The sequence below is a fragment of the Rhamphochromis sp. 'chilingali' genome (genome assembly GCF_963969265.1).
Source record: "Rhamphochromis sp. 'chilingali' genome assembly, chromosome: 12".
NCBI classification, from domain to species: Eukaryota; Metazoa; Chordata; class Actinopteri; order Cichliformes; family Cichlidae; genus Rhamphochromis; species Rhamphochromis sp. 'chilingali'.
The window spans coordinates 19,062,964-19,084,693 of NC_137939.1; the positions used below are offsets into that span (position 1 = coordinate 19,062,964).

The window sequence follows — 21,730 nt, forward strand, 5'->3', positions numbered from 1 at the left end:
TTAGAAAAAGAAATAACATCAACCAGAGACAGTCTAGAGCAGGGGTGTCAAACTCAAATACACAGTGGCCAAAATTCAAAACTGGAACAAAGTTGCGGGCTAACATTAATATTTATTGAAAAAAAAATCTTCCTCCAGATATGAGAATGAATCTTTTCTTATGGACCCAAACAAGTTTTGCTGAAAAACTGAATATGGAACAAGCATAGCTTAATACTAAACAATATATATATTAGCTGTATAATACCAGTAGGCATACCAAATAGTAATTTAGTATGGCTTCGCGGGCCAAATGTAATTAGGCTGCGGGCCAAATTTGGCCCGTGTGCCTAGTGATGGGACGTTCTGTATCGAGGCTTCGGAGCGTGTGTCGAGTAATGGAGGGGGCGTTTCCGCGAAGCGCGTATCGAGGCTTGCTTCATTTATGGGAGGAGCTGAAAATGATGACGTCCGAAGCCTCGCTGCCCGGCTGTACCACGTGACTGGTTCATGAAGTGGTTCGAACTTTGCCGCGAGATATGACAGCGATATAAACCCCTCAGACTTCATTCAAAAATGTGGGTGTTTGATGGAGAGTTGCGGTTAGTGAGAGTTTGGAGACCGTTTGGAGGTTTATGAGAGTGAGGAAAGTCAGGAGAGAATGGAGCCAGCTAAGAAGAGGAGGATGTCCTCCCCTGTGTGGGAACATTTTGATCTTATTCCTCCCAACAAGGTATGTAAATTTCTACAGAAGATGTATTTTCATGATACTGATGGTGCAATACAATTTATGTTGAGCTGTCTTGACTTTTGTACAAGGTGAAGTGTTTGCTATGTGCCAGGGAGCTGGGATATGACAACAACAACACCTCATCCATGCTTAGGCACTACAGAGCTTTGCATGAGAATAAGGGGGACACCGATTGTGGAGCAAGACCAGGTGAGCCATCAAATGCAATGATAATATAGGATGCAGTAATGTTACTAAATGATATAACAATATTATACAACTGTTATAAGTTACGTGTGTGATATTTATATTTGTGCTTTATCTTTATTGTCTTTCCTCAGGAGAACAATCTCAAATAGATGAAGACCTGGTCAGCATGGTGATTGAGGACTCCCAGCTATTTAGCATTGTGGAGGACAAAGGATTCAAAAGATTTGTTAAATCATTAAATCCTAGCTATGTTCTCCCCACTAAAAAGGTCATAAAAGCAGTGAAAATTTAGTTTTTACAGAATAAAATGTGAACAGGCAGGACTGAGGCTCAAAGCCTCAGTGTGTAGCTGTCCATACCTCAACGTTACAAAAGCACAACTACTGTCCACACCCCAACCACACCTCACCTCACAGTAAATGATCATTTCCATTTCAAGCATTTCCAAATAATCATTTCCCATACTGCCACTATAAATATACACAGTATACTGCCATCACTACAATATACATGTTTTACACACTCCTTTTGTTGTTGACATTTACAGGCTGTGTGCAAAATGCCACACTCTTCAAATTCATGCCAGCTATTATTTTTACGTCCAGTAGGTGTCCTGCTAGAGCAAATGAAGCTTCATGAAGCTTCGCGTTGGGGTGAACCAATTGGATGAAAAGCTTCAGTGCTTCATGGGGCTTCATCTGCCCATCACTACGTGTGCCAGAGTTTGACACCTATGGTCTAGAGAAACCCACAGTTACTATCATTATCAGAATGATCTGAAATACAGGGAGTGCAGAATTATTAGGCAAAAGAGTATTTTGTCCACATCATCCTCTTCATGCATGTTGTCTTACTCCAAGCTGTATAGGCTCGAAAGCCTACTACCAAATAAGCATATTGGGTGATGTGCATCTCTGTAATGAGAAGGGGTGTGGTCTAATGACATCAACACCCTATATCAGGTGTGCAGAATTATTAGGCAACGTCCTTTCCTTTGGCAAAATGGGTCAAAAGAAGGACTTGACAGGCTCAGAAAAGTCAAAAATAGTGAGATATCTTGCAGAGGGATGCAGCAGTCTCAAAATTGCAAAGCTTCTGAAGCGTGATCATCGAACAATCAAGCGTGTCATTCAAAATAGTCAACAGGGTCGCAAGAAGCGTGTGGAAAAACCAAGGCGCAAAATAACTGCCCATGAACTGAGAAAAGTCAAGCGTGCAGCTGCCAAGATGCCACTTGCCACCAGTTTGGCCATATTTCAGAGCTGCAACATCACTGGAGTGCCCAAAAGCACAAGGTGTGCAATACTCAGAGACATGGCCAAGGTAAGAAAGGCTGAAAGACGACCACCACTGAACAAGACACACAAGCTGAAACGTCAAGACTGGGCCAAGAAATATCTCAAGACTGGTTTTTCTAAGGTTTTATGGACTGATGAAATGAGAGTGAGTCTTGATGGGCCAGATGGATGGGCCCGTGGCTGGATTGGTAAAGGGCAGAGAGCTCCAGTCCGACTCAGACGCCAGCAAGGTGGAGGTGGAGTACTGGTTTGGGCTGGTATCATCAAAGATGAGCTTGTGGGGCCTTTTCAGGTTGAGGGTGGAGTCAAGCTCAACTCCCAGTCCTACTGCCAGTTTCTGGAAGACACCTTCTTCAAGCAGTGGTACAGGAAGAAGTCTGCATCCTTCAAGAAAAACATGATTTTCATGCAGGACAATGCTCCATCACACACGTCCAAGTACTCCACAGCGTGGCTGGCAAGAAAGGGTATAAAATAAGAAAAACTAATGACATGGCCTCCTTGTTCACCTGATCTGAACCCCATTGAGAACCTGTGGTCCATCATCAAATGTGAGATTTACAAGGAGGGAAAACAGTACACCTCTCTGAACAGTGTCTGGGAGGCTATGTTTGCTGCTGCACGCAATGTTGATGGTGAACAGATCAAAACACTGACAGAATCCATGGATGGCAGGCTTTTGAGTGTCCTTGCAAAGAAAGGTGGCTATATTGGTCGCTGATTTGTTTTTCTTTTGTTTTTGAATGTCAGAAATGTATATTTGTGAATGTGGAGATGTTATATTGGTTTCACTGGTAAAAATAAATAATTGAAATGGGTATATATTTGTTTTTTGTTAAGTTGCCTAATAATTATGCACAGTAATAGTCACCTGCACACACAGATATCCCCCTAAAATAGCTAAAACTAAAAACAAACTAAAAACTACTTCCAAAAACATTCAGCTTTGATATTAATGAGTTTTTTGGGTTCATTGAGAACATGGTTGTTGTTGTTCAATAATAAAATTATTCCTCAAAAATACAACTTGCCTAATAATTCTGCACTCCCTGTAGCTTGTATTTTGGCATTTTTAGCATTAGACTGGTTTTACAACAGCTTCACACACACACAGTATTTTAACAGTATTTAACAAACCAGCTTACAGGTGTTGTGCTTTAATTTAACAATCAACAAGACCCAATTCCACATTACTGTGAACAGCTACATTCACCTACACCAAATGCCAGATGTGTTATTCACTGAGATAGACATGTCAGAATCCTCACCATGGAGATCTGACAGGATGTATGATCATGAAGTGCCAGCAGATTATTCATGGGAATCTTCTCTAGACCTCCAACATAGGCCTGCTCCAAGTAATGGAAAAATCTCAGCACTATAAGAACAATGTGAGAGCAGCCTTTGTTTTGTGAAATGTTAGAAGCCCTGAATGCCATCCTCAGATAAAGCAAAGAGGCTTCTGATTGCTTTTTACAAAAGTTACATTTACTCATGTAGAAAATTTAAAATATGTACAATATAGTGCAAATGTCTAGAGCTACCTAATTTCTTTATACACTGCTAAAATAAATAAATAAATAAAAGAAAGAAAGTCAAAGGAGCTTGCAAAGAAAAGCGTCTGGAGAAGTCCAGACGCTTTTCTTTGCAAGCTCCTTTGACTACGATGACCTGGATGACTGAGAACCTTCACAGACATAAATAAAAGAAACACATTTTATGTAGCATCAAGTCAGTTAAATTTCTGAAATATTTATCTGGTCAGTTAAGTAGGAGAGGGAGCTATTAAACAGTTTCAGCTGCTTTGGTTGCACTAGAGGGGCGACAATGAGACAACTCTCAAAACACTAACGGTTTTGCAGGTCGGGCCACTAACTTTTTTTTGCCCATCCTAGTCGCTTCTGTTTTTCACTAGTTTTGTATTTGTCTAGGGTCAGTGTCACTATGACAGCTATCATAGGCTCCAGCCCCAAATAGAAATGCTGCACCTGTAAGAACCTCCCCCCAAAACATACAGCTCAAAAATATTAAAATGCACAGATGCATAATTTAACAATCTTCTTGTAGAGTGTGAGTGTGTGTGTGAGAGAGAGAGATAGAAAGTGTCTGTATGTGTTTTTGTCATGAAACGTACTTAAAAATTAGGGGGGGAAGCCGCAATACAGCACAACACAGGGCTGATATGGTACTATGAGGTCTTTAACTATGAGATCTCGTGGGAAAACCAAAGTGCATCATTACAAACCATCTGGGAATTGTTAGTCTGCTTTATCGGGAGCAACAAAGGTACATACAGGAAGAAGGTGCTTTGTTCTGGACTATTTGAGAACACAGAGCCTATATGATCATTCACAGCTAGTTACCGCATACAGATCTTGGCACATCTATATTACCTTGCTGCATCCCAGAATGCAAAGCATACTGGCTCAAACTTGTAGTGTACACTTGGTAGTTGGTTTGACTCTACATTAATATTTAATGTATTGACAATAGTCATATTTTAAAATGACATTTTGATGGGATTAACAGAAATATCTGAAAAGCTTCTGGCTTTAAGGCCACAGATTCTGCCTTCTTATGCTTGTATTTAAGTGTAATTCACTCACTAATAAAAAGTAAACTAAATCTGGTTTAAAAATAATCTATAGGTAGCGTCAGCATGCAGAAGACCAGCACAGTTACTATCCTATTCACCTTGTTTCTGTATACAAATACAGCTTACATGAAGGTACTCCAAGTCTGGTTAAATACATATACTCCAACTTTGCAATTTGATTTACATAAAAATGCACATAGACACAGACAGTGTAAATCTAAAGATTTTATTTTGTATGACTTTATGTTCAGATAATTAGAAAATGACAACTCCTTTTCTTGTCACAGTCTCCTAGTCTATTAAACTAGAATATAAATCCCTAAAGCAAAAAGTAACTAAGTTTAAGGTGGCTAAACCTGCACTGGACTGGCTCTCAAAGCCGGGCTAAATGCAGGCACCACAGTCATTAGTGAGGTGAAACCTTGTTTCTGCCCTTCTCCGCCATCAGTCTGGAGTGCGTTTGATCACATTTGCCATAGTTGCTTAAGCTACCTTTCCAGGGTGTACCCCGCCTCTCGGTCTACGGTAGCTGGGATAGGCTTCAGAGGCCGACAGAGCAGCGAGCAGTGCAACCAGTTGTAGTCACAGCTCAGGTGAAGACCATCTGTGTTTGCTGGCAAACTTTTCAAACATACATTCTCAAACAATTATGCCAAATTTGGGACAGCCTCTCTGTGGCTGTCCAGCTTATTGTTCTTCACACGTATCGTATGTAGAGTTCCATACGACTGTTGATTTTGTTTTGTGTTCTGGAGACTTATTAGATTTTTGATCAATCTGCTACGCTCACTGTAGGAACATTTATTTGGAATATTCCATGTCAGCACTCCCTTCAATTTCATCTCAGCATTCCAATAAAGAGTTGTGAAATTCCTTTAGATGGAGGCCTGATCTCTAACCGAAACAAGTGTTAAACAGGCTGAGGCACGAGCAGTGAACGCACAGGCTGTAGCATCAGCTGCAGCAGCTAGCTTCAATAAAAACTACAGAACTACAAAGTACATGTGCTTGTGACAAAAATAAAACTACACAGAGAAATTTCTCTGCAGTTAGATGGACAGTTTCCCGTCTCATCTGAGGTAGTAAATAAGTAGAAATATCATTAAAGGCAAGTACAGAAATGACTCTCCAATATAGCACTCAAGCCCACGTGTATACGCAGGCCGTCAGAATGACTTCTGAATAATTCCCCTTCTTCAGTGCTAAAAACTGCTTCATGTTAAAACAATTTCTAATGATTGCTGCAAAAGTTACGTGACAATGTAGAGGTAGAAGGTTTGAATTATGTCTGCAACTACATAAAGAACAAATCTACCTTTAAAGTTTCAATATAATGGCACCAAAAGAGTCCAAACAACTAAAAGCAAACAGAAATAAAGCAGAAAGCCACAGTTCCAGGTCTGAGGTACACATCAAATTCAAACTTTTTGAGAATTGTCCTAAGTGCTTCAACCCAGTCACGAGATTAGACACTCTTAGAGAGGCACAACAGTAGCATTTTAAGACAATGTGAAGCCTGGCACAGTTCTAATTAGAGGGGTTTATGAATGAAGGTTGAGGAAAGAGTCATCTAAATGACTCCCTCTCTAAAGATCACATCAGTCACTTCACACCAGTTGAAGACTTAAAACCATTCCACCAGCCCTGACACATTGGGTGAATGTCAGGTAACTGGGTCTGTTACTGGAGGCTTCTTGTTTTCCTGTGACACCATCCACTCTTTAGCTGCTTCCCCGTGTATCAGCAGCAAAGGTGAGACCAGGACAAGAGGGATGAGGGTGCTTATAGTGCTAATTTTATCAGATTCAGAGTCCAGCACCACAGCCACTGAAGAACGGTGTTAATAGCAACAGTGAAATGGGTAGAAATGCTCCACGTGGATGTTCGTGCTCGGTTCTAACAGTGCTCACATCCAGTGGTCCAGTTCAGAAAAAAGAAAACACAGGTAACAGGGTGGAATGTGAAGCTTCCTTCTGCTTAAATCAGTTCCCAGCTGCCCCACGTCAGGTCACGAAGCCAGGGCGGCCACCGTCCAACCAATACTTTCTACCATTTCCAGCAATCCCTTGATTCACATGTGTACATTTAAAAGGTTTCTCGTCATGCTGTGGTCATTGCAGCAGCAGCCGCCAATGAGAAAAATAATATTAAGCTGACTTGAAAAAACACACCCAAACCTAGAAAACATGGGATCCAGTGGTTTGTTTAAATATTCCCCATAAATATGAAAGTAACAGATTTTTCTCTGTAATACTGCATCCTGTTCATACTGGCCGTTAAATGACACCCCCAGTAATGTATTTCAGCCTCCTAAATGTCCATATTTTGTTTCTCCCTGCTAGTCTGTCCAGAGTGGAGGCCACTTTTCAGCCCCTCTGGGACAGGCTCCAGCAACCTGGACTCCGAGATGGTTTAAGAAACTGAATAGCTGGAGAGCAAACTGTGATTCACCCAGTTGCTCTTTACAGGTAATCCATTGCTGCAACTCAAAAACAGAAATATTTGGAACAAAACAGGTAGTACTGCACAATGAGTTCATTTTGCTCTAAGGAAACTTTGTCTTATCAGTTCCTATTGTGTCAAATATTCTGGTTCAGAGTCAGAACATTTCGAAACCTGTTTCCCCATCGGTAACAGTGGAGCAGCCCCCCCCATGTGTTTTGGCATGTCTTCGGTGAAAATAAAAAATAAAAGATTTATGACTAAATGTCCCTAAGCTTCTAAAAAGGGACTGTGTTAATGGTCACAAAGCTCATTGTATTTCATTTGTGCTTCATTTCCAGTAAGATGGATGAGATGTTTGATCTGACAGACATTTGTACAGGGTTGCTGAAACTTGAAGCAGACAAAATACGCTTCATTTTGAAAGACAATAACATGTGGATACATCGTATGGATGATGCACGGCATTGACAGGAAGCTGATCCAAATGTCAAACAAACAGGTGCTCTGAGGCTTAGTCTTTTCGGTAGTGCTCGCTCTCTGTAATGCGCCAATGTTTTCACATCCACCTGAGTAAGGAAGGTGTCCGTTTCTCACAGATGACAGGCTCAGTGAGAGCACTGAGCAGCACCCGTATGAAGTGCATCTACTGTTTCTAGATGGAGAAGTACAAGTATATTTTGGTTGCAGTTAAAACATCTACACCTTCTTAAACATTCAAGCTTACTTTAAATAATGAGGTAATACTGCTGAGGTGATTTGTTGCGTTCAACAATATCTAAAACAAGACATCTGTTTTACAGTAAAGACGCCGTTCCTTAATTTGACTATTTTCATGAACAAAGACATCGAGCACTGCGCGGGGACAGCTGCTTACTGCTGAAAGGCCTGGTAGTAATGAGGTAGGGAAGTGGATGTGCTCATAGCAGGACTGCTGTATGCCTGAGGTAGTTGGGTGTGGTTGTGGGGCCCAGGGCCCTGTGGTGCATTAGCCTGCGGAGACTGGAAGAAGGTGAACGGCCCTGGAGCCTGGGAGGACAGCCCGGTGGAAGAGGATGGAGAGCACGCGGTGGTGGTGGTGGTAGTTGGATAGCTCATCACTAAGCTTCCCATCCCCATGTGAGGGCTGTACGGTGGCAGGCTGAAAGGTAAGAAGCTCAGCAGGGGTCCCAGGTCCATGTTAGTGGTGCAGGACAACTCAGCTGAGGGCACAGCAGGGCTCCTGGACATCAAGTGTGGGTCACCACCAGCACTCACCCCTTCAGCCAGAACGTCCCTCTGAGGGGAAGCAGAAGTAGAGGTAGAGGAGTTTACTGCACTCAGGTGAGGCGCGGGGGCACTCTGCAGGTCCAGCAGGAAGCTGTCCACGTCGCCACGAGGATATGAGGTAGAGCCGTGGTGCTGGTACCGTGGCATGTTGCTGTAATGCTGCTGCTGCGGAGATGCCGATGGTGCCAGGTGATGATGGTGGGGTTGGGAAGACTGAGCGGGCATGTGGCGAGCCACACCCATGCTCGAGGACAAGGAGCCTTGAATAAGGCCATGAGGTTGGCCCATGCCAGGGACAGGACTGGCCATGTGGTATGAGGAGTACATTTCCCTGGAAAAAGACTCCATGGGCTCCTTGGAGACAGAGGCCATCTCAGTGGTGACTGGGCTGGGCTCCTCTTTTACTGGGCACATAGTGGAGGGGCTCGGTGTAGCCACAGGAGTGCTGGAACTGCAGGGTGGCATCAACCCCGTCTCCTGGGCATGGCTCTTCTTCAAATGGCGAGTCAGGTGGTCTCTGCGGCCAAAGCGTTGGGCACAGCGCGGACACAGGAAGTCACGGCGTCCTGTGTGCACCACCGCATGACGGCGCACATCCTTACGTGTGTAAAAACGGCGGTCGCATCTCTCACAGGAGTACTTCCTCTCTCTTACTGGCACCACAACATTAATGCTTCCCTCTGACGGTGGAGGCCTGTCAATATGGCCACCCAGGTGCTCCAGCAGGGAAGGAGCGACATCTGAGCAGGGCAGGGCTGCTGCAGCACTGTGAGCTGCCACGAGGTGGCGTCTGTAACCTAGCTGGGTGTTGTACTGCTTCCCACAGTCCTGGCAGTGAAAAAGCTGCCGAACGGCAGGATGGCTCTCCTGTGGCTGGCTCTTTAGATGGTCTTGCTGGTGGAACATGGTCTAATACAATGGTGGGTTTCGGCTTTGCTGCTCAGGGACTCTGGCCACGAGCCTGCGCTGATAAACACAAAACTCATGAGGAGACGGTACTATCAGCCCACGGAGTTCGGATCGTTTGTTAAAGTGCACGATAAATGCTAAGTGCTGTCTGACGGTCTCTTGCAGCAATGACTAGAGGTCTGTCCTGCCTTACTGGGGCAAGCCTGTGTCCAGCACTTGGTTTCTGTGACAGCAGCTGCCATAGCAACCCCAAAAGGGCTGTTGTGATGAGGAGCTGTGGAAGCTGAGACTGGGTCTGTGTGTTTCCTGAGAAATGTTCTTGTGTTGGCCTGCAGTCTAATTTAGCATTCAGTAGCTGAATGACAGGAAGCCCGGCATCTTCACAGACCTGCAAAACAGAAAAGTGCAGGAAAATGCGTCAGTGTGTTCACATGAAACCTCTGGGCTTAGATGGCGTGCTGCAGACGTCACATGACAACTACAACAACAACAATAATAGTAATAGTACCACTATATCACCAAAAGATGGTTCTCTCAGAGCTCAAACACTTAAAGCTACAACTGTTAAGTTATTAGACTACTGTTCTCGTTTGTACACACGCATGCACAGAGTTATCAAAGCAATTAAAACTGTTTTCTGTTTAGCTGATACATGCCTACTCGTGTATGCAGTGAGGTAATCATATACATGACATTGGCATTTGTCTTTCTTTACTGTGCCAGAATTTTAATAGTTTCAGAACACAAAAACAGGTAAATTATTTGTGCCAAAGGAGAAACAGTTTAGACATGAGCTGCCAGTAGAAGAAGGTTTGAGGGTTCACCTTTATTAGAGAACACATAGTGATAGCGCATAGACTAGACACAAACGCAGTGAGCGAGCAGAGGGAGACACCCAGCAAGGAAGCACTGCTGCATCTAGCCATGCAGACATTTCTGCATCTTTGCCATTCAAAGACACGTGTATATGGTTTATTTTATGTAATATTAAATACTGAACTGTAAATTTTCAAGAAGAAATTTTTTATTCAGGGGTTTCATAAAAGCCTTATTTTTAATATATTTATTACTACTTGGGAGAATGCACGAGGTTTAAGTCAATGTCAAAGAAAACTAAATAAACATGCAATCTAAACAAAATGCATCTTTACTCTGTCTTTTTGGAAGGCTTTTTTGACTTTTGTTTATTTCTGTGTGTTTAAGTGTACAAGTGAATGAGTGAGTTTGTGTCTGTAAGCCCTTAAAGGAGAATGTGGTAGCTCCAATGAAGAGAAGCAAGCATATCAGCATTCTGAAGTTTGCCCTGTGCTTTGATGCAATGTTTCTGTGCTGTTGAAAACAAGACGTTATGATAGAGTAGACATTAATATTTACTGTCCAACCTAAAATCACTCAGGTCAGTGTGTATATGAACACAATTTAACTGAGATAGTATTTTATATTATTTCATTTTCAATCTGGAAAAAAAAAAAAAAAAGACATGAAAACCTTGAAATAAATTACACGCCGTGCCCCATTTTTTGCCCGTTTGCTTCCACAATAAGACGGCTGACATCAGCCTTCAGCAAACATGTATCAGACCACATTAAGAGTTTATCTGCATATCTTAATGCATCTTCTGGATGCTTACTGCAGATTTTTCTCTGTGTAAAACAAAGAGCGGTGGATGGAACAGCTACAAAGTTTGCTTGTCTTCATGTCGGAGTTTGTTGATCAGGTGCTTTGATGAAGAACTTGGTTAGTTTCTGCCAGCAAAGGTTTTAATGGTGATTACGGGAACAGCGCTAGTGTTTTGAACACGAGAAACACATTTTCTTTCACTCAAGCTGAGTTCACAAAGTATCAAAGCAAAGAATTTGTGTCTAAATTTTTTTTATAATTAAATTATTCGAAATACCCGATGAATCACTGCGGCCCTAGTTGCATGCCCACGTGAGGTTTTCAGACAAATTCACGTCGTGGTAGTCTACCATGACCACTGTGACCTGGATGACTAAGAACCTACACTGACATCTTAGGGATATTTCATTACAATGTTTTTGTTTTCGTTCAAGTTTTCTCTTTCATCCCTCCCTCCTTTTCCATGGTTTTCTTACTTCTTTCACTGCACCGATCACCTGTTTTCCTACACAGTCACAAACCACCCCCCTGATTTTTACACATCGGCATGGCACAATCACACACACACGCACTCAGTGTCAGCACATCCACTATAGCCTCACAGACAAGTACGTACATGCTCCATCCATCTATTCTCTTCCACTTATCCTTGCCAGGGTCGCAGGGGGGCTGAAGCCTATTCCAGCTGTCCTAGAGAGGAAGGATACTCCCTGGACAGGTCGCCAGGCATCCGCAGGGTTAACAGATAGAGACACACAACCACTCACACTCACACCTATGGGCAATTTAGAGCTTCCAGTTAACCTATCCCCACTAACTGCATGTCTTTGGACTGTGAGAGGAAGCCGGAGCGCCCGGAAAGAACCCATGCAAACATGGGAAGAACATGCAAACTCCACACAGAAAGACCCTGGCTTGATGGTGGAATTGAACTCACTGTTGCCTCACACCTCTTGGTGTAACAGTGCAAACCACAGTGCCACTGTGCTACCCTTACTCATTTCCATTAGTATTATTATACTCACAGTACATTCATAATGTAACAATGTAATATATCACTTGTTCTTGGGGGTGACCTCAACTTGGGACTAATTGAAGAAATGGACAGGAGCAAATTCTGTGTCGATAAATTTTTATAATTGATGTTAGGGCTGCACGATTAATCGTTAGAAAATCGCGATCTCGATTCATACAACGATAAAAAAAATTTTTTTAAAAAAAGACGACGACGACTGTACCGCATTTTGATCCGGGACGTACTCTGCATGAAAACAAGCGCTCACTCTTCCTGCTCAACAAATGACAAGGGCGGAGCCTTATACCACGTGATACAGAAGCTGTGCCGTGTGATGCTAAAATTAGCAGGGAAAAAAACAACGGAGAGCACGTCAGGGATGACGAGAAAGTGACAGGAGAAAATCCGTCCCGGTCAACCACCCAAACATCAATATCGGTAACCTTATACAGCGCTTCCCTTAGAGCTGGGCGATATGAGATTTTTTCATATCACGATATGTTTTTTTCATTTCAGGCGATAACGATATCTATCACGATATAAGCCAAATAACTATATTTGTAAGATTTAAATGTGCCGTTGCTCACAAGTAAAATGTGAAATAATCAGCAGCTTGTTTTTATTTAAATATTTATTTCCCATAATAAGTTCAACAGGGTAGATGTACTTAAGGAACATGAGACTTTTTCAGATAAATAAAGGCAAATATTGCAAACTACACAAAAGGCAGCCGCTAAAGCGTTTAAGTTTCAAAATAGAACAAACGAAACAGACTACTAAATTGTCAATTCCACTTAGAAACAAAATATTAATTCTAAAAATAAATCTTAGTTTGTTTTACAGAAGAACAGACAAAACTAACTTTTGTCAGTATCAAATAAACTGAGAACTAAAAGGAAATTCTCAATCTCTCCTTGTTGTATAGCTTAGCTTTTCAAACAGTTTTAACAGTTACTTTAGTCTGACAAAAGTCGAATGACGAATTAGCGCTTCCAGTCAGAGACTGAGGCTACGTCCACACGTACACGAGTGTTTTTGAAAACGGAGATTTTCCGTTTTCGTTTTAAAAAATAATCCCGTCCACACATAAAGGCAGAAATGAAGGAAAACGCTGCTATGAACATGCCAAAGCAGCAGGTGGCGCTAGATTCCTAACCGTGCAGAAATGTTGGCCAATCAGAAGTCTAGAAGCCTCGGTGGGAAAAAGTAAACAAAGCTGGGGCATAGAAGCAGACCCGAGTCGTATGTGTGGAGGGACAGTAACTGTGTGTATATGTAAGCATTTAAACACTGCAGAGTAGAATTAACAGTAACAGTATTGTAGAAATTAATTTCACCGAAACAATAACGTGGCGCACAGTGTGACGCATGCACCAGTTTATTGTATTTCCAGACTTGCTTTCGTGCCGAGTAGCGTGCAATTTACAGTGCACGCTACTCTGTTTTTTGTCAGACTTGAAATAGCCGAAATACCTTCACACTACGGAACTTCTATGGCTCTTCCGTTCGACAATCTCTCCGGCATTGGAACCGTCATCTGTTTTCTCTTCGGTCACGCTCGGTTGATTTTTCTAGTCGGCACACTCATTTCCTCCATTACGCGCTGGCTCCATTACCCACTGCCTGCTTCCCAAACAAACACACGTGCGGCTTGGCACTTGTGCTGTACGTAACAAGTCACGCGACGTGACGCTGCGGCTGTGATTGGTTCGGCTCTGCGCTACTTAGTTTGGATTGGCTGACCTTTTTTAAAAAAAAAAATTTATTTTAAGAGGACAAGAGCGGAGAAGTCTATCGCGATAGCTTAATTTCTCTATCGAGTAAAAGTTATATCGCGATACATATCGTTATCGTTCTATCGCCCAGCTCTAGCTTCCCTATACCCGTCGAACTCCCGCAGGCACAAAGAAATTACGGAGGCTATCACTTATCACCTGACCAAAGATATGGCTCCCATCAACACTGTGCAAAACGAGGGATTTAGGAAAATGATCAACACCCTAGACAAATGCTACACAGTGCCGTCCCGCAACTATTTTTCTATTGTTGCACTACCTGCTCTATACACGCAGTGTCGAGCAACGGTGGAGACGGAATTTCAAGCAGTACAACATTTTGCGGCAACAACAAAACGTGAGACATTTGTTGTTTTTATGTTTATTTATTGTTTTTATGTTCAGTCTCAACTGTTACGAAGTTGATGTGCAGTTAATAAATGCAATAAATATTTATACTGGAAAAGAAAATCGTGAGAGAATCGTGATCTCAATTCTAAGCCAAAAAATCGTGATTCTCATTTTATTCAAAATCGTGCAGCCCTAATTGATGTCATCGATTATGCTGATGAATCGTTGCAGCCCAAGTGGAAAGTTAAAGTTTTTGTACCACAAAATGTTTATGCAAATTGGAGATGGTTGAGCAAACAGCCCAAATTGATTTGAGATGGAGTGACTCAATTAGGTGGTTAGGCACAGAGAAAGTGAGGCACAGAAAAATTAGATTAGATAAATAACATTTTTGTACAGAAAGGAAGCCAGCTAATGTGTCTCTCTATGAATCTCTGTGAATGTTGGATAGAAACCACTTAAGCATAGAAAAAAGTGCTTATATAAATGAGTGTATGAGACATGTTGTATAAAGCACTTTGAGTGCTCAGGTAGAGAAGAAATTGAGGTAGACTCCAATTACCAAAAGGGACAGAGAGCACAAGGATGTCAAACATCTACTGTAGGGTTGCAAAATTCCCGGAATTTTCAAAGATGGAAACTTTCCATGGGAATTAACGGGAATTTATGGGAATAAAGTGGGAATTCTCAAAATTGAAGGTTGGCTCTTCTTAGGGAACTTAAATATAGTTGAGCAAAGTATATTTTAGCATAATATTGACAAAAACAAACAAATGCAATTCAAATACACTTGAATATCCATGCCATTCCTTAATCACATGTACAGAGAACAAGCTTGCTGCATGGCTATTGAGACCACCTACTGGCACTGTGCATGCCTCCATCACATGTACACATGGACCACACTTTTGAGCCTGAAGGACAAAGAGTATTAAAGGCACACATTTGAGCCTGTGGACTTAACAAGTGAGGTAAGTTTTGATGATATTATGGGAAAATATATTCATTAAATGTTTAAATTGTGAATATCACATAAAATGTATTAATCTGGTAGATAGCAATCTGATAAGATGCTAAATAAAATGCTAGCATCTGTTAGATGCTAAATAAGCCATAGCTAGTATAACATAAAGAAGATGCTAGCTTCCTCATTTGGCTGTTTTGTTTTGAAGATCATTCCAGTTGTTTAGCTAGTCTTACTATTTATATCTGTTTATTATCATATTGCAATTGTATTATTACGATCTCTTGCATTGCATTAGCATTTTTACAAGCTCTTGTTTTATTTTACAGAAAAATGCCATGTGCGCCATCTGATGTGTGGAGACATTTTACACCAGCTAATGTACAAGGGAAATCTGTATATATGTGTAAGTATTGTGATAAGACGTACGTGAAGAATGCCACAAAAATGCAGCAGCACATTGCAAAGTGCAAAAAAATTCCTCAAGGCCCAACACATGCAGCAGCCAGGAGTTCCACTCAAGGGGAAAATGAATCTGTTTCAGCTGTATCAGAATCAGATACCCACTCATCAGCTCCTGGTCCCTCTGGCATCAGAGGATTCTTTGATTTTATGGATGACACTAGCCAGAAAAACGCAGATGAGTGTTTTGCTCGTGCAGTCTATGCAGCTGGCTCACCCCTGATGCTGACATCCAATGTGTACTGGAAGAGATTTTTGAATGTTCTCCGACCAGCATACATTCCCCCAACCAGACATGCATTGTCTACTCATCTACTGGATGAAGAGTTCAGTCGAGTTCAAGAAAAGGTGAAACAGACCATTAACCAAGCTGACTGTATTTCAGTCATCTCTGATGGATGGTCCAATATCAGGGGACAAGGAATTATTAACTACATAATCACCACTCCTCAGCCTGTGTTCTACAAGAGTGTAGACACAAAGGAAAACGGACACACAGGCCAATACATTGCAGATGAGCTAAAAGTGATCATCAATGACCTTGGACCAGATAAGGTTTTTGCACTGGTCACTGACAATGCAGCCAACATGAAGGTTGCCTGGGCACATGTGGAGGAGACCTACCCACATATAACTACTATTGGCTGTGCTGCCCATACACTAAACCTTCTCCTAAAAGACATAATGGCACTAAAAACAATGGACACTCTGAATAAGAGAGTGAAGCAAGTTCTGAAATATGTTAAAGGCAAACAAGTAACATCCGCTACATTTCTGTCAAAGCAAAAGGAAAAGAACAAGAGTACTACACTGAAGCTTCCCAGCATAACGCGATGGGGTGGTGTTGTTATCATGTTTGACAGCCTTCTGGAGGGAAAGGAGTCTCTGCAAGAGATGGCCATATCCCAGTCTGTAGGCATCGACAGTGACATCAAGAAGGTCATCTTGGATGATGTGTTCTGGGAAAGAGTATCTAGCAGTCGGAAAACCCTCAAACCTATTGCAGCAGCAATAGCGAAGATAGAGGGGGATGGTGCCATCTTGTCAGATGTCCAGTGCCTTTTTGCAAAACTCAAAGAAGAAATCCAGACAATTCTGCCCACTCCCCTACTACTGAAAGGAGAGGAAACGGCTGTGGTCAAGTCATTGGAACAGCGTAGGGAGTTCTGCATGAAGCCAGTGCATGCAGCAGCATACATGCTGGACCCCAAATATGACAAGGGCATACTTTCTGGGGAAGAGATCAACGGTGCCTATGCGGTCATTACAGCCATGTCTGACCACCTGGGTCTCGATAAAGGCAAAGTTCTAGGCAGTTTGGCAAAGTATCGAACAAAGCAAGGCCTTTGGAAAGGGGATGGAATATGGCAGTCATGCCAGCACATATCTGCAGCCACCTGGTGGAAGGGACTATGTGAATCTGAGGCCCTTGCACCTGTAGCCTCCATCCTCCTCCAAATCCCACCATCATCAGCCGCCTCCGAGCGCAACTGGTCACCGTTTGGGAACACCCACACAAAGGTTCGCAACAGGCTCACAAATGTGAGAGTGGAAAAGCTGGTCGGCATTCAGGCAAACCTACGGCTCTTTGAGCCTGACACAGAGCCATCCTCAACAAGGCTGGAAACTGACACTGAAGAGGAAGACTCAGAGTTGGATGCTGAAGAAGTGGACATGTTGTTGGATGATGATGAGGTCCAGGAAGAGTCTATTGACTGAGCAAAAATGAGAAAAGAGGATTGCTTGAAGGAAGATTTGCATGTTTAATGGGACGTTTTGGAGGATAAGTGGCATTTTTCATTTAACCTTTTGAATGGGACTTTGTGGAGATTTTTGGACAGGGGGCAATTTTGAATGAGCGGGGTTAGGGGATGGTAATATTGAACTCAACATTTCTGTTTTTATTCATCCATGAAACAAGTTATTGAAACGTGTTCTATTCTACTGTACTTACAAATAAATCTGTTGAAATATCTGTTGAAAACATTTTGCATGGAGGTTTTCTTATGATTTCTGTTTATATTTATGCTTGGAAATAATATATTCCCAGTTAGTTCTCCTAAATTCCCATTAATTTCCATAATTCCCATTATTTCCATGGAAAGTTTCCAATATGGAATATTTCCAAAATTCCCAAGCTTAACTTACCATGGAAATTTACCAGAAACTTTTCGGAAATTTACCGGCAATTTTACGCCCCTGTGCAACCCTACAAACATCTGTCAATTCGTAAGCTCAAAGTCTTGATTTTTTTTTCCACCTTGAAAATAATCAACAATTCTTTAATGAGGTCTTACAAAATTGTGCTTGTTCATGCCGTGAATGTTTCACAAGTGTTGCAAAGATTAGGCTTTAACCTCCTAAGACCCAAACTCTTTCATGGCATGCATTTTTAATTTTTCTTTGGCATTTGGGTTGATTGGGACCTGATGAATGTAAAAACAAAGAATTACCAGATTTTTTTTTTTTACCAAATTTTTGTTTAGGTTAGTTAACCTCCAAGGACCTGGCGTCCACATATGAGGACATTCGTTTTAAATTTTGATAGAACAGTGGCAGTATAATGTCCTTGTAAGTGGATATCAGGCCCTTCTAGAGAAAAATTAAGTATTTTGGTCTAGACAACCCAAAATGTGATGTCCACATATGTGGACGCCAGGTCCTTGGAGGTTAACTAACCTAATTTTTTAGATAAAAACAAGATGACAATGATGGCTGACTGCTATCCTTATTCAGTATCACCTGACTCTAATATAAGCAAGTTAACCAATCCTTTTTTGCCCTCAACTATATTTATTACTGACCATTTCCCTAAATAAATTCATGAATGGACGGGTGTTGTTTATTTTTAATATTCAACAATTAGTTGGATTTTAATCTTGATCACAATTTTGGCTTTCTACAATTAAATGGACATGATGGAGCGATACTAAAAATGAGTGTTCCAAATACAGAACACAAAGCAGAAGAAAATCAAGTACTCCCTCAGACAGCCCCTGATGACATGCCTGCTTGTGCCAATTAGAGCGGTCCCCTGCAACATGCAGCATGAAGATTCCTGGACTAGTCTGGACGAGTAACACTATGTACAAAGACAGATAAACAACCAAATTCACGCGTCTGACACAGCAGAAGCTGAAGAGATTGTCCCTCAATGTGGATCATTATCTGTTGTTTAGACATACTGTGGCCATACTGGGAAAGTGACACTAAGCAAGACCAAATGATATGCAAAGCATGCTATGGAGTTTTGTCTGCACTGCAAAACGACAACTAATTCAAAAACAACAACAACAACCCCCTGAAAACACACAATAAAGTGCAGTATGAATGCATGAAGACCAAGAAAAACAGTGCGACAAGATCAAAGTGAAAGGTGTGCTATCCTGATTGCATTTGGGTAAAATGCGCCCAGCTACCTCACTGTACACTGTACACTCCTTGTCGTGCATTAAGATCATCAGGTCAATTACTCCTGGCCCAACCTAAGTTTAGACTGAAGACCAGAGGCGATCGTGCCTTTGCTTCAGCTGCACCCAACCTTTGGAATAGCCTCCCTGCTTCTATTCGAGCCTTGGACTCTATCCAATCCTTTAAATGAAAGCATATCTATTTGACTTGGCTTTCCTGACCAGTTAATACCCTTTTAAATCTTTTAAATTTTAAACTTTTAAATCTTTTATTAAATTGTATTAAATTTATTATTTTATTATTCATTTTACTGCTGTTTTTGTCTTCTTAGCAGATTTTGTATTTATCTAACTCTTCTGGTCTGTTAGTGCCTCTATCCTGTCTGTGCTAGTGCCCGATTTGTACCCTGTTATTGACTCATGCTGACTCTCCATATTACTGTGAAGCACTTTGGTGTGCCTTCGGGTTTTTAAATGTTCTATATAAATAAAACTGTATTGTATTGTATTGTACTGTAAAATCTTTTCATTTATACTTTTTTTCTTCTATGAGATGCACTCAATTTGTTTAAATGAACAGGAATTGGCTTTATTTTGATGCAAAGATTTCTGCAAAAATGAAAAATGTGAATGCAGTGTTTATGACATGGAAATAAAAACATTTTTGTCACCAAATTCAATGAGTAATTGTCAAAAATAACTGCAATCGAAGTACTGATAAAAATAGTTGTGATAATCGTTTTGGCCATAATCATGGAGCCCTACTACTCGCAATGTGTTGATGTAAAAGTGATTATGGCTGCTACTTATGACTTATTAGGAAGCTCACAGATTATTCTTTTTATGTTATTCTCACATTCACATTTGTGAGCGTGTTTGGAAATGTGGCTATGGGGTCAAAGCCTGTGATCAGTCATCTCCATCAGCCTAAACCAGTGGCCACTGCGTGTGCGTTTACATGTTTGGGCCCGTTAGTAATAACCAAACGTTTGCTATATAACTTCTCTAGTTAGTACATGCAGTTTTACTGTCAAGTGCATCATTAAGTTCACTTCACACATACAAATTCACGAGCAGGCTTTGGTGCTGGGCTAACTGCTTTTACTCTGTGCAGAGAATAAGTCACGGTTTTTTGTTTCCATTTAAAGCATTTAAACCGTGATGTTAGACTAAATATTTTATTCCCATGTATAAAAATGTGTGTTCACTTTCAATAATGTTGTTGGTAAATATATTTTTAAAGCGTTAGAATTCACCAATGTTTATTTTCATAGCTCTCGCTCAGTTTCACTTGTTTAGCTGACACTGTGACTGGGAGAAAGTTGGTGCTTTTCCACGATGCTCGCTGAACACGAGGTCCCCGTTCTTCTAACTTGGACAGAGGCACTGAATGAAGCTGACACGAAAAGTAGCGCCGGGATATCGCAGTGCCATCTTGTGGGTCCTAAGTATTGAGCTGCAATCAAATTAATTTCTGCCTAATAACTTTCAGTTCCTGAACTCAACTACTAAGTACCTTCCTGGTGAAGGAGCCAAACTGATGAGTTGACGAGCGCCGGGAAACTGAGCCCACGCAGCTTTGTGGACTGACAAGAGTGGGGGGGGGCGGGGGCGGGTGGACAGGGTCATTACCACATCGGGCTAAATATGACCGCTAGCCTGCCTGCGTTTACAACATTCGGCAGTGGATGTGAAATCAGGTTTAGTACTTGTGTATTACCATGTTTATTGGGTCTATAATACACGTGCTTTATATCAGGGACATCCACAGACTGGTGTCAGTGCAACTAAGGATGAAGTCCCGATATTAACCGAGCCAACAAGCTGATTAAACAACAAAAGATGAACGCTTCACTAACTTGCGTCGGAGTTTGTCTCGCAGGAGCTAACTCACATACTTTGCCCAGCAGCGTTAAACTCCAGCTCGGCCGATCAGACGAGGGATCGGTGGTACTTACCGACTGAGCCTAGGTCCACCTCTCCGTCCAGCCTCCGCTCCGACTCCATGTCGACATTTTGCAACAAGTTTAAAGGTGTTTGTTGGACTTCGGGCCTTGACTGCTGGGCGCCGCGCTGGAAGCCAGGCATTCTGGGAGAGTGACGTCACACGGATTTAGAACTGTAGAAAACGGGCTGTGAACACACACACACACACACACACACACACACACACACGGAGATTCAGAATCGCGCTGCTTTTGATGTGACCACTGTTGACAATTTAAACGTAGAACTCACTGAGCAGTGTTCCTGAGTTTGTTACTTTTAAACTACGCATCATTGTTAGACCATAGTTGGCACAATCTTCAGTCCTAAAAATAGGAATCATTTAAATATTGCCCCAGCAAAATGCCCTGTTGGTGCCCATGTGGGGCTACTGTGAGCAGTTGCCCACAGTGGACAGTTCACTGGTCAGGGCTCTTGGACGCCAATTCGAAGTGTTCTACTGTTTTTGTAGTGTTTTTTGTTTTGTTTTTTTATCTAGGTATGGTTTTACTGTATTGCCACTGGTTTTGGTATCATAGTCATGTTGAAAAATTAGCTGTTGCCACTCAGATGCTTTCCATGTAGTATTGCACGGTGCATGAAACTTTGACAATGCTTATATCTATTTATAATTCCATCAATTTTGACAAGATCTCCAACAACTTTTTAAATAGACTGACAATGATGTGGAGTTGTTGCTGCCAGTAACACAAA

At 41.8% G+C, this 21,730-nt stretch overlaps 2 protein-coding genes across 2 annotated transcripts; one reads left to right on the top strand and one right to left on the bottom strand.

Moving 5' to 3' along the window:
• Nucleotides 1-336: 336 nt before the first annotated feature.
• Nucleotides 337-1,640, top strand: LOC308407780 (uncharacterized protein). The gene is made up of 3 exons (XM_080899635.1): nt 337-712; nt 799-919; nt 1,051-1,640. The coding sequence occupies exons 1-3, from the start codon at nt 641-643 to the stop codon at nt 1,209-1,211; spliced, it is 354 nt and encodes a 117-aa protein (XP_080755761.1). The 5' UTR covers nt 337-640; the 3' UTR covers nt 1,212-1,640.
• A 3,383-nt stretch (nt 1,641-5,023) lies between these two features.
• LOC308407404 (zinc finger protein PLAGL2-like) lies at nt 5,024-21,142 on the bottom strand. Its single transcript, XM_080899025.1, has 2 exons — nt 20,989-21,142; nt 5,024-9,821 (listed from the first exon to the last, which is right to left on the bottom strand). The coding sequence occupies exon 2, from the start codon at nt 9,428-9,430 to the stop codon at nt 8,129-8,131; it is 1,302 nt and encodes a 433-aa protein (XP_080755151.1). The 5' UTR covers nt 9,431-9,821; nt 20,989-21,142; the 3' UTR covers nt 5,024-8,128.
• Nucleotides 21,143-21,730: the final 588 nt, after the last annotated feature.

Bases quoted from the DNA above. Each gene is read 5' to 3' on its own strand.
- LOC308407780 (XM_080899635.1), top strand. From the start codon at position 641: ATGGAGCCAGCTAAGAAGAGGAGGATGTCCTCCCCTGTGTGGGAACAT. The intron at 713-798 runs GTATGTAAATTT...CTTTTGTACAAG, and splicing joins ATCTTATTCCTCCCAACAAG to GTGAAGTGTTTGCTATGTGC. The intron at 920-1,050 runs GTGAGCCATCAA...GTCTTTCCTCAG, and splicing joins CGATTGTGGAGCAAGACCAG to GAGAACAATCTCAAATAGAT.
- LOC308407404 (XM_080899025.1), bottom strand. From the start codon at position 9,430: ATGTTCCACCAGCAAGACCATCTAAAGAGCCAGCCACAGGAGAGCCAT.